We start from the raw sequence: 12921 nt of genomic DNA, 5'->3' as shown, positions 1-12921 counted from the left end.
GGCCCGGCGCCTCCCTCTGTGTGAGCAGCGCCCGGCGCCCTGTCGCCTCCTTTCCCCCCATGCCTTTCTCTTCCCCTTTCTCTTTAGGAGAGAAAGGAGGTCTGGTCTCTGTTGGGTACGGAGATGACGACTTCACACGCCTGGATGGGGACGAGGACGGGTATGAGGAAGAGGATGATGAGAACAGCAGGCAGTCAGTGAGTATCTCTCAGCTCTGAGAGCTTTCCTTTTCACGTGTTGCCTTTCACTTTCTCTCCAAAAATAGCACCTGAGTTCCAAGCCCTGATGGAACAGGGAATATCTGACTCCTGGTGTGGGTTTCAGCACTTCCCAAATACTTCTGTTCACTTTGTTGTCAAGGAGAAAGCATTTGCCTTGAAGCCCATCAGCAGCTTGGGGCAGCTTGTGTTGCTTGTAACTAACTGTCTGTTTGAGTCTTTTGTGAGGAAAAAGGCTGGTTCAAGTCAACAGCCACACTAACTGAAATTTATTCTACAAGTGTAGTTGGCATCCCTCAGAACCTTGTAAGAGGAGCACACTGTTGCATGGTCAGCTGGAGGATTAAAATAAAAGTTCTGTGATGTCTTAAATTGTTATTTTGTGTATAGCACAACCTGCTCACTGACCAGGTGACCTTGGTGTGACAGTGTCCTGCTCATGTGAGGGGCTTTTATTTGTCATAGGTGCCTGGCACGGTGTGTAATGCCACCTCAGTGCTGAGATGGTCACACAGAGCGTGCAGCTGTGAGTGCAGCTGCAACACACAAAAGGATTTATGGTTCATATAGTCCTGTCATGGGCCTGTACAAGCAAAACAAGAAGTTGTGGGGCAGGGGGGAGGTCCTTGTCTCCTTTCTTTCTCACCAGCCTTTTGCTCACCACCACGTTAACAATGTGTTACCTTGTCCTTGTTCTTTACCCTGTAGTCAAAAGAGCAGGTCTATGTTATTCCTTCCTCACTGAGATCTGCTCTGTGTGCAGTGGATCAGTCTCCTGAGAGACACTCACTGTTCCTGCCACCTGTTTTCCCATGTAGCAGACAAGAAATCTGTCAGTCTCTTGTTCTTGCTTTTGGTTTTGTCCTGTTGCCAACTGGAGAGGGTGCAAGGAAGAGTCCTCAGGGTCACAATATTTATTGTGAGGTGTTTTTAGAAAGCAGGGAGAGTTGGATTCAGGTTGTCCTGGGTTAAAAGCTGAAGACTTGCTTGTATAATCAACCTTAACAGTGACTGAAAAGCCTCTGGTTTTCATTTTGTTTTTACCAAAGGCAGTTCTCAGTAATGCTCTTTTGTTGTTTCAGTGATGTCCCCTGCTAGGTTGGGAGGTTCTGAAAACTGTTGCAGTTACCTGCCTAGAACATGAGTGATTCAACCCATCATTGCTTTGTTGAAAATGACTTTTATCTTCATAATATAGGTGGGACTGTGGAGGGGAGAGGAATCTCATTTAGGATAAACACCAGGTTACTTGGTACTGGGGTTCTTTTCTAGCCACAAACTAAACTGTGACAGTTAAGACTGAATTATTTGCATGTGTGCATCTTTCAGGAAGGTGAGCTGGAGAGTAGCTAAAGTGAAGGAGTTTGATATCTCCCTTCTGTAGGACAAGCATGCTAATTCAGGCAATTAAAACTTACTGACATTAGTGTTGGTCAGTCTCTAGCTTGCCTTGCCAGAACTTGCTCATGTGCTAATACTCTGAGTTGGGCATTTCATTCTGACCTTTTCCTTTCCAGTGATCATCTCACTTCTTTGTTCTTCTTTTTGAAGCTGAAACTCTTTTCAGTTCTTGTTTTGAGGCAAAAGTTGAAATCTGTTGCAAAGTTTGGAGGAAAAACCATTTTGCTGAGTTGTGTGAGCATGAAAAACACTTTGTGCTCCTCAAACTTATTTTTAACTCAGACTATGTACTTAAGTCTAGGAACACAGGTAGCTCTGGGATCCCTGGCAGTGGAGCAGTGGGGTCACCTCCTAACTGGGACCAAAGCTGGAGCTTCCTTCTCACACAGTGCACAATTTTACACAAGGCTGAGTTCAGTATTTTAAGCTCTCTCAGGGCAGAAATTTGCCTAGTTTCTTGGTTTATTTCTGGGTAGAACCAAAAGCTGAATGGAGTCTGTTACCTGACACAGTGACATTTGTGGTTCCCTTCTCTGCAGTTCAGCCCATCCACAAACAAGGCTGCTCCAGCCCTGCCCAGACAGGGAAGATGTGGTGTCTGCTGGTGTCACCAGATCTGTGGAACTTGGTGCTAGGCCAGACCTTCACCAAGCCTGCATGTTTGGTTGGATGGCAGGCCAGCTGTGTGTCCTCTGTCTGTTGCTGATGTGTGCTCAGGGCTATAATAGGTCTTGCAAATGCTGCTTTTTCTGAGTCCTCCTGAACAGGAGCAAATTTAAGAAGCTCCTCTGCCAACTGGAAGAGACAGAATTATCAAATGACAAATGCTTTTTTCCCAATTCTGTTGCTTCTTAGTGTCTAGTTCTGAACATTTAGGAGCTGCATGTGGGGAACATCTGCTACTGAGTGATGCTTTTGCCTAGAAAAAAAACAACCCCAGAAGCCAAACTAACACTTCTTTCCCTGTCTGTAGGACTTGTTTTTTCGGTCATGAGTGGGTGGGGCAAAATTACCTTCCATGGAAAGGGTCTTGGGCTGCTGAATGCCAGCCCTTTGCTGTAAGTGCAGTTACTTGCCAAGCCTGCCCTTTAAGCTTAATCCTGTAAATTCTTGTCTTGTAGGAAGATGACGATTCAGAGACTGAAAAACCTGAGGCTGGTGACCTAAAGGTATTTGAAAGTGTGGTGGTGTGGTGGGGGGGAAGTTCAGTACCAGAGGAATGAGTCTTAACAGCATGGCTTGGTGTTCGTTGGTGATCTTCTGTAGCCAGTTTCATACTTCCCTTTTTGTAGCTGTCATGTGGTTTTTTGACTTTAGTTGTGGCTTCTGCCAAAGGCCGTTAAGCAGTGGGGCTGTGGGCTGAGCCACAAGGAAGATCTGCATTCATGACCTTAAGAGTCATCTTGTGCATTAGATCTGAGGTAGGTTTTCTGACAGCATCTCACCTGTTTTGCAGTGAGCTGGGAGATGTAGCATTCAGAGTTCTCCTGTGGCCAGTGTTAGTCAAGATACTTTTTTTGTTTGGAACCAGCTAATGAATGAATCATCTCGTGCTCCCAGAGGTCGGAAAACACATCACAATCAATTCAGTTGTCCCCAGCTCTCTTTCTGTCCTTCTGAATTTTGTATTTAAGATTTAAAAAGTGAAATAAGATCCCCAGGTGATAACTGCAAACTGAAGTTCTTCAGAGCATTTGATTTAGCCTGGGACAAGATGGAGGCAAATTAATGTCTTTAGCTATTCTGCTTAAATTAGTTTTATCGCAGCAGCTTCTTCCAGTATCCACAATATTTTGATGGGTTTGTAGTGACAGATGGTTGAAAACCTTGGCAGCTCTACATAGGTGTGTGAAGAATTGTTGATGCCTTTGGCCTACAGGGAGGAGACACTTAATGGAATGTATTGTCTCCTTTTCTTGTTGCAAGAAAAAGAAACTCCTTTTATTGGAAAAAATTGGTGTTCATCACCCCAAACCTTGTAGTGTAGGGTCTTGTTGCAATGGGCTGCATTTCTGTCTCCTCTCAAGGGGCTCCAGGACTTCAGGGAAAAGATCTGGCAAAGAGAGAGGGAATGAAATCAGACAAGAGTAGCTCTTGTCTGAGTAATGATGCATTGGCAGAAATCTTCCCACTGAATTGTGTGGCTGCTGCTTGAATGTGTTGCTGATGTTTCCTGTTGCCTTGTTTCAAGAGCCTCTTGATTTCAGGGAGCCCTACCTGCTACTGTCCAGGTGCACTTTGCCCTTCTGAGGAGCTACAAGTGCCATGGAGCAAGGGTTTCACCTTCAGTGGGGAAGCAAAGGAACACAGAGTGTATTAAAAGCATTTGGGTACACTCTGCAGCAGAAACTCTGCAAGAACTGAAAATGTAAATTAAACTTGGAAAGAAAAAAGAAAAGGTAATTCCTGCCATCCTAGCATGGCATGAAGGGTGAGGAGTTGAGAAGAGTAGCAGAGGAGCAAATCTGAACTTCAGCACCTTCAGGCTTCCATGTCATCTTTAATAGATGTCTTCAGACAGAAAAGAAAAAGGGAGCAGCCTCCTCTGGCCTGAGTTGTTATTTTTAGTTCTAAGTAGCCAGCTGGCAGCTGGGGAGAGGTCCAGCACAGCTCTGCTGCTCAGCAGCTGCAGGGGGCAGGCAGGTTCTGCAGGGCATTCAGTGGGTGGAGCTGCACTAGCCATGCTGGTAAGAAATTCACTCGGGATGGGGGGAGATAGAACACAATTGTAAAAGTAGTTTTCCTTGGAGCACTTGCAAATGTTTCCTATCCCCCTTTTCCACCAAGTGGCAGTGTTCTCCTTCCTCATTGCTTTGAGCAACTAGAGAGTAAGAATCATAGAATCACAGAACTATTCAGGTTGGAAAAGCCCCTTGGGATCACCGAGTCCAACCATCATCCCTACTCTACAAAGTTCTCTCCTAAACCACATCCACCAACACCACATCCCAACGACCCTTAAACAAGAGGTGTAGTTACTGTAAATCCAAAGTGTGACAAGAAGTGAGGCACTTGATTATTACTTGCTAACACTTTTGGATAACTTTGTTTTGTTTTGTCCCAGCTGAGTGCTGTAGCTACTCTATCAGTTTCACTCTAAGGCAACACAAACCTGGAAACACCTTTAAATAGGTGTCACAGGCTCTTTACATATGGCATGGGCTTTTCTAGGGTCTAACTGTATGCAGAAACTAAAAGGCATGAATGAGGTCAAACCATTCCAATTCATCAGGTAATCAGAGTCTTTTTAAGCCCTGAACAATATACCTTGTTGGAATGGGTGTGAAATGTTGTGTTCTGCAGGCATTGGTTTGGGCCCCCAGCCAGCAACTGGCTGTGCTACAGCCCTGCTGCAGCTACCAGATAGAAACCTCCAGAGCCCCCTCAATGGACCAGACCTGCAAGAGGAAGGAAAATGAAGCTGAAATGAAATATTGCCCTTGTGCTCCAGGTCTCACCTGAGGGGTCCCGTGCTTCATATCCTAGGGCTGGATGAACAACAGATTGCAAGCAGTGCTCAAGGCCAGAGCCCAGCCCTGCAGCTTGGCTCCCTGGGGTTTCCATAGGGGAAATCATTAACTCTTGGGCCTTGATTGTGCTATCAGGACTAGTGAGTGCAATAAAGCTGATAAATACTGCCACTCCCTCCCAAGTGAATGTCTGGCACATGGTAACAGTTTTTCCAAGCAGGTGGCTACTTTGATGTTTTCCTGGTTAAGGGTCCCCTCTGTATCCACGTGGCATTGGATGGAGAGGCAGCCAAACTGGGATCTAGCAGAAGGGTGTCAAAATTTCAGAGGGATACTAAGCATGTCTAAGAACCACCTCTTGATAATCATCAAGTCGTTCTTATGTCTAGCTTTTATTGATCCAGTAAACCTGAAGAGTAATTTTACTGTGTTAAGATGTGTAGGTGTGTACTAATACTTAGAGGCTTTTGATTGCAATGTTTTTTTTTTTATCTTGCCTGCCAATTAACCTGTTTGATTAAATACTAAAATGATATTGACTTGAAGTAAAAGCAGTGAGTGATAAGACCCATTAACTGGGTGTGTGTGAAGTAATGTCATCCCTGTAATTAACTCTTATTTTGATAAGGCATTTTAATTTCAAGATATATTCAACATGCCAGATTCCCAAAAGATGCCTGAGCCTACTTTCACCTCAAGTGGAACTGGTTTGCTCCAAAGAAAGGGAAAAGGTGTTTTTGGGAAAACTGTGTCATTAAAGTACTGCTGGTTCATTTAGGTATTCCCCAGCAAGCTGCATAAAAGGAGCTGGCATTAGTAAGCTTCAGAAAACCATGTTAATCTTTTACTTTGGTGGTGGCAAATTATGAAGGTTGCTTAGGAAGTATCCACCCTTGATATTTTCAGCTGTTGAGAGGTAGTCTTAAAAATTCAATTTAGAATGTGGTAAAGGTCACATCACTGAAGAACACTTTATTAAATAAACTGCTGTTCTGCCCCAAACCAGTGCACTCTGCCATGGCTGAAGTGGCTGGGTGTTAGTCTTCTTGCAGAGTGGCTGGATCTGGTAGGATATAACTGATTTATAAGTGTATTGTAGAGGAAAGTGTGGATGTCTCATTAGAAACAAGAAGTTCAATCATGTTCTTTTTTCTTCTGCCACCTGCTTGTTGCTGTCTGCTTTGGTATTGGCCTCAGAGGGGAAGAACTGGCAAAAGAGCAGCTGTATTTTTTTAAATGGCCTCGTGTACTGCCTGCCTGTGCTGGGCACCCCTTTCAAAACTTCTAGAGGTTGAACTGTGCAGTTTCCAGGGCTGGGTTAAGGTTGGATCCCCAGTGGTTTGTTTCCTGCCCATCCCTGTGCCTGGGAGCACAGCCTGCAGGTACCAGGGATAAGCCCTGCAGTCTCCAATACATACATGTCTGTATTCCATCCTCCTTTGATTATAATGCTGTAAGATGCTATCTGCACTTCCAACCCTGCATATTTTCCCCTCGTTCTAGGCTGGCACGGCTGTTTCCCTGTGCCCTGTCCAGGGAAGCAGAGAGTTTGGCAGTTCAGCAGTGGACGCTACACGTGGAGAGCCTTTAGGGGGAGCAGGGTTAACTCAGTTTCCGATGCTGTCCCCTGCACTGCTGCAGGGAGTGCTTGGGTATCAAAACAGCTGATACCTGGTTCCCGTTTTTTTAATTAGGTGGTTGACCTTACTTATTGCCAGGGAGTATCAGTGGTCGTTGGACAGATTTGCATGGAAGAAACAAAATCACATTCGTCATCTTTGATTATTTTGCCCCTTGCCCCACATACTTCTCTTTCTCCAGCTCTGTCTGCCTGAGAGGGAGGTGGATCCCAGCAGTGTTGGTTTCTGAAGCTGGCTTACCTGCTTTAGAGCTGCTGGCTTCAGTCCAGCTCTTGAGCTGTTTGGAAGATGAGACATGTCCATAGACATGCTTGTTCCTTCCTCCCCGCCAGGCATACATGCTGGTGCAGACTCTTCACTCCCTGCAGTACTAAATACCACAGATTATTGACACAGGTGTGGCTTGCCTTTCTCCAAAGGAAAGCCAGGCTTATTTTGTTTGTCTTTAAACTTGAAGAAAAGTCCTTTCTGGAGCTGGTTCTCCTTGCATATTTCACCTGATAAAGGTCTGAGTTGTTCAAGTCCAGTTCTGTTGTTGCAATTATTCCTGTCTGCTGGTTTGAAATAGGCTGTTCTGAATTTGCATGTTGGTGCGTGTCAGAGTCAGAGTCTGAGCAGTCAGCACAGATGGAGGATAGCCTCAAATGCCAATAAATATCTGAAAATAGCTTCTTCCAGATTCCCTGTCCTCAGTACAGAAGAACCAAAATCTCTGTGGGATCCATTCATGGAGGAGTGCTTATCCCAGTGAGGGTACTTGCCTTTATATCTTGGCTCTACACCAAACCATGGAGAATTATTTTTGGACCTATATAGTGAGGACGAAAGCTTGTGCAATAAGTTAATTTTTCTCAGGTCTTCTGAGCTTTTCCTATGCTGCTGTGAGGCTTACTGTTTCTCACAGCCCAGCTTGACTTTCTACTTGATTCTGCACTGCAACAATCTTTCAGAAAAAATAAAATCATCAAAGTGCCTTGACAGGTGGAGCCCTGTCATGTGGTGCTGATATTTCACCTCTGAATTCCTGTTTGACTCTAAGAAGCAAAAGTGCCTTGAAAGCAGAATTTATGGGCTCAGCAGAGCAAGGTACATCTCTGCAGGCCATGCTGGTTGCAGGGGAAAGGGTGCACAGGGTGATCTGCAAACGTTAATGTTGTAGGGCCCATCAGAGGTGGAGAAAAAGAAAGAGGAGGCAACCACCAGAAGCAGGTAGCAGAACCAGGGTGCCCTGTAAGGCAGGTATTGTTCACTCTACCTCCACTTGGAAAGCAAGAGTTCTGGCATGGAGTTCCTTGACTGGAAATTACTTCTAACAAATAATCTTTGTCAAATATTGAGCTAGCCAATGTCAGGTGAACAGAATCAAGCTTAAAAGAAGCTATTTAAATGCTTTTCTTCTATGAATGGTTCCTTTCTAAAGCATTTTCTTACTGAAATGTTTTGCCAGATTTCGGTTGGGGTTTTCTGATGTTTTTTTCAATAATACTGAAATGAAATGAAGGTGCATTTTTAGGCTTTATTTTGCTAAAAAAAGTAAAAGGTAATGTCAGGTACATGGGTTCTTGGTTTTGATAAGATGCTAAAGGAGTGTCTCAGGAGTTGACTCTTTCCTGACTTATTTTTCCTTCCCTTTTGTCTGCTAAAGTGGCACCTCAAAATGGGTAGGGTTGTACAGACTGTACATAAATGTCACTGAAGGTTGGATGTAGCATTTGTTTTCTTAGAGGTGACTTACTTATTAGTTGCTGTTCTTCTCTCAATATCTAGATCATAGTCCCTCCAGTTTTTTCTTAGTTAAATTTCTTATCCTGTACTGGGCACTCTGCCTGGAGCTGTACATCAGAGCTGGCAAACAGGATGTGGCTGTAGGAAATGGGCTTGTTTCAAGCTTTCTCTTGGGATTCTTCTCTCTCACAATACAAGAAAAAACAGGGGGAGGTAAAATAAAAGCATGAGACTTGTGTTCCCTTGCTTTCTCTTCCCCAGATTGTGAATACATGTGACATGCACTCTGCTTGCTGCCCTCAGCCTGGTACCCAACCAACATCAGGCAGATCTGGTGAGCAAGAAGCGAAACGGTTCATGTTGTGCATTTTTAATATTAGATGAGAAGGTTCTGATGTTCTCTTCTCATGAGCACATCCCATGTTTGTAGAAGAGCAAGAACATAATTGCTAGCATGTTCCTTTCAAGAGTACAAGGAAAAAAAAAAAAAAAAGAGGAAAAGAAAGAAAAAAGGCCAAAAAAACCCTGCATGTGATCCAGGGTTTGGAGAGAACTTTCTCTTGCTTCTTGCACATAAACATTTGATCTTCTTTCTCTGGCAAGGTCATCCTCACTGTGAGTTTTAGATAACTCTTCTAACAGTTTGTGGTAAGTTATAGAGTTTCTTTCCATTGAACTCAGCCAAATGAGGCTGTTGATAAGTTAGGAGTACTGGAGATACTCTGGATTGTAGAGAGGAGGAAAAATCACTTATTGCTGGTGTTTGCTCAGATGAGAGGGAACCACTGTAACAACTATTGCAGCAGCAGGTCCACTGGTGACTAGTGGAAGGACTGCACTGACAAATTCTCTGCCTTAATGTCTTCAAACTAATCCACTAGCATGACAACAGTGTGACTGGTTGTACATTTTCTGGCTGTCAGCTTAAATTTGTGTTAAATTTCTTCATGTGCAAGCAATCAGGTGTAAGAGTTGGGGGAGAGAAGAAATTCTACAACATAAGAACATTCTCTCTGAAAGAAAATGTTGCTGTGGAAGTTCCCAAGCCTCTTCTTTTTGATACTAACTGGAAAAAATGAAGCTGTTGGGCCCAGTTGGCTCCAAGTCTCAGAATGTGATTGAGCAGTGGCAAATCTGGCATTGACTTCTCAACTTGTTACAATGTGTATCCTACTTAAAGCAATCAACAAAGTTTCTGGGTCTCTGTCTTTTCTGTCTCCCTGTTGAACCATTTCTTCTTGGAATTAACACTACCCCTGTACTAACACCTGCAGCTGCCTCTGTGAGAAACTGGTGGCTGAATTTGTACCTTTTGGCGACAGTTAATGCCAACAGTTACGTCCAAAGTGATGCTTTGTACTGGATTTATGGATCTGGTTTCAGGAAGGATTTAGTGAGCATTGTTGTAAGTCAGTCCATTCTTTCCATTAAATAAAGCTGTTCTGGGCAAGCCTTTCCAAACTGGAATTCAACAGTCTTGGATTCATATTGTTTTTGCTTCCTTCCTTTAATCTCTGTTCCATGCTGTGAGGATTGTTTGGTTGTTTTTATTTTCCATGGAACCTGAGCAGAGACTGTTTTTATGTAACTGAATGGAAACACTCTAGGACTGACAAAATGGTCTATATTTCACCTCAGCAAGGTGAAATCTTAAGCCAAAATGCAGTTTTTTTCCTTATACATGTAAACACCCCCCCCCTTCACCTTCCTCCTCTTCTTTATCCAATTATGATACATGAAAATTGAACCATCAAAGGGGGTTCATATCAGTCAGGCTCCTGCAGGCACCCTTGTCTTGCCCAGGGCTTGAGGAAAGCATTTGTCTTGGGGAAGTAGAAAAATGAAAAACCTTTTCCTGAACACACACAGGAATAGTAATAGAATAATGGTTTTCTGCTGCTGCTGAGCTGATGTGCAGAATTGCTCTTAGAAGCACAGAAATGGTGGCTTAGGTTAGTGGTCCAGTTAGATGTTAAAAAGTGGGGTTTACTCTTGGGTTTTGTTGTGTTGTTTGTGTTGGGTTTTTTTGGGTTTTTTTTAACATTTTGTAGCATTTGCAGTCTTGAGAGGCTGCTCTTTGTTAGTCTCTGGCTCAGAAGAAAGAAGTCTGCCTACTGCTTGTCTTCTTTTCTTCCAGGCCTCTTCCAGGTTGGCTCTCCAGCACCCTGGCATCCCTTGACTTCTTTCAGTGGGTCTGTTGGAGCAAGGCCCTCTGGCTTTAGGCCCTTACACCACTGATCTTGAGAGATCCAGGCTGCAGAGCAAATAGCAGCCAGAAAATCAACTTGTTGAGTGCATGAGAGAAAGAAAGTGCAACATTGCTTTTTTAAAAAAAACCTCAATCTAGCCATTCTTTGAGGCCATCATGTAATACTAGAGGGGATAAAATTACTGGGGAAGAAAGAACATGAGACACTTATTTTTATTTTAGTTTTCCTTTTTTGTTTTGTATTTCCATGATGGTAGGAGGGAATTTTCAGCATAACTCATGTGTCCACGCTGACTTTGCTCAAGTAATGAGAGACTGGCCTCAAAAGTAACTTCACAGATGTTCCTGCACAGCCTTTTAGAGATCAGGCTTGTGAATCCTGTGCAGTGTTGGAAGGTGCCACTAGTGAAGCCTTAATCTTGTTATTTTTCAGTGGTCAGGGTCCAAATAGAAAAGAACCCAATAAGTGATGCTTGTAGCTCTGGGATATTTGAAGGCTCTTTGAGCTTTCATATATTTACTCTTCACAGAGAGATTTGACTTAAGATTCCCTCTGCCTGGAACCACTCATCTGCTCGATTTTGTGCTTTTCATGTGAGATACTGATACCCAGTGGTGGGTATTGATGTTGTAATAATCTATAAAAAGACCACCTTGCCCTGTGTGGATTTAAGTAAATTTTCTACTTCAAATTCATTTATCTTCCACATTTTCCATTGATAAATGTGCTTGGATTCCTTTAGAAATCTCGTCTGCTTGTGAATATTTCTTCCCTTTCACAAAGAAGATAGCAACCCTGCAGTACCTGTTGCACCTCATTACTTAGTAATTCTGTCTCATTCAATTTTATATTGGGTTAGATCTACAGAAAATATGCTGGGGTTTTGTGGTGGTTTTGGTTTTTGCTTTTTTTTATTAAAGGCTGCCTTTTCAAATCAGTTGATTGTATTCAAAGTGTGTCCCAGACTTAAATTAGCCTAAGGAAGTGTAGGACAGTTCTTGTTGGGTGATTACTCCACTGGAGGTTTTCAGACTGTCCTTAAGTTCTGGATCTTCAGCAGAGACTCAGAAGTTTGAGCAAGGCTTCTTCAATCTTGCATCTGCCAAACTCTATGCCTTTGGTCAGGTTGTTGATACTTGCCTTGCCATAGTTTTAGACAGTAAACTGAGCAAATATGAACAAGCACTGTAGGAGGAGTTGGTCATCCCTTTGTTTTCTGAAGGCATTTAAGAGGCTTGAAAGTAGTCTGACTTAATGAAAAGCTGTGTTGATGTCTTCAGCTTGCTAATGATGGAGCAGTGGGTGTAGGTACACAGTAATCATCAGTAAGCACAATTCATATCCTCTGGGCAGTGAGGTGTGGCTGTAATAAGTTAGTGAAATTGTTTTCTTGTGCTTGGTGCAGCTCTGGGTTTTCTGAAGTCTTGGCTGTGGCCTGAGGATGTGGAGACTAGACTTGCTGGAGCTTCTGTGGTGAAAGGGGTGTGGGCCATCAGGCCAGGAATATATGATGGCAACCTGAGAGGACTGGCTGTATTTATCCTCCTTCAAATCAGGCAGATTTGTGCTGTACTTCAGGATTAAAGGATATGAATTAAAGAACAAACTCACTTCTGGTGAGAGCAAACCTACTGATGGTTCTGGAAATAGACTATTCAACACGTCTGATATTGCAGAGATATTTGTCTCATGTACACAAAGGAGAGGCTTTGGACATCAAGTTATTGCGTAGAATATTAGTTCATGTTGCCTGAGAACTGTGTGCTTATGCTTAGTTCTGGTTCCAAATAGCTACAGGAGACTTAAAAATGGGCTTCTGAAAACTTCAGAAATGCAGCAAAAACCCTTGCAAGCCTGTTAACTGAGAGGGCAGCCTTCTGGAGAGCATTTAGCACATGTCTAAAGCACCTGAATTTGACTGTGCCACTGCTTGGTTATATTAGTCATTTACGGGATTTTTTTCTCTTGCCTTTATGTTCTTGGATGGTAAGAGGATAATTGGGCAGAAGACAGGAGGGATAATGGAATAATAAATACAGTGCTGGATAAGAGGAAGGATCAAGAGGTGCTCAGAGTCATAGCCCATCTCTACCTCTTCCTTCTTGGTCCACTTAAAACAAAAGATAAGGCTGCAGGATGTAATTCAGTCAAGGTTGGAACAAAAGCAGTTCCCTCCTTTTACCTCAACAAACATTTACTTGTTATCTCAAACCAAAGCAAGTAATACTTTTATTACATACCTAACATGTTCTTTCCC

At 43.3% G+C, this 12921-nt stretch overlaps 1 protein-coding gene across 1 annotated transcript in view; it reads left to right on the top strand.

Moving 5' to 3' along the window:
• The first annotated feature begins 59 nt into the window (after positions 1-59).
• Positions 60-12921, top strand: part of SAP30BP (SAP30 binding protein) — a 27276-nt gene continuing 14414 nt past the window's right edge. Inside the window, exons 1-2 of the mRNA XM_010002727.1 lie at positions 60-197; positions 2741-2788. Coding sequence (XP_010001029.1) covers positions 60-197; positions 2741-2788 — 186 coding nt within the window. The remainder of the gene's footprint in view (positions 198-2740; positions 2789-12921) is intronic.

This window comes from Chaetura pelagica, unplaced genomic scaffold, assembly GCF_000747805.2.
Source record: "Chaetura pelagica isolate M959 unplaced genomic scaffold, ChaPel_1.0 scaffold47, whole genome shotgun sequence".
NCBI classification, from domain to species: domain Eukaryota; kingdom Metazoa; phylum Chordata; class Aves; order Apodiformes; family Apodidae; genus Chaetura; species Chaetura pelagica.
The sequence above is the reverse complement of the archived record's forward strand: the minus strand, read 5'-3'. Positions and strand labels throughout refer to the sequence as shown.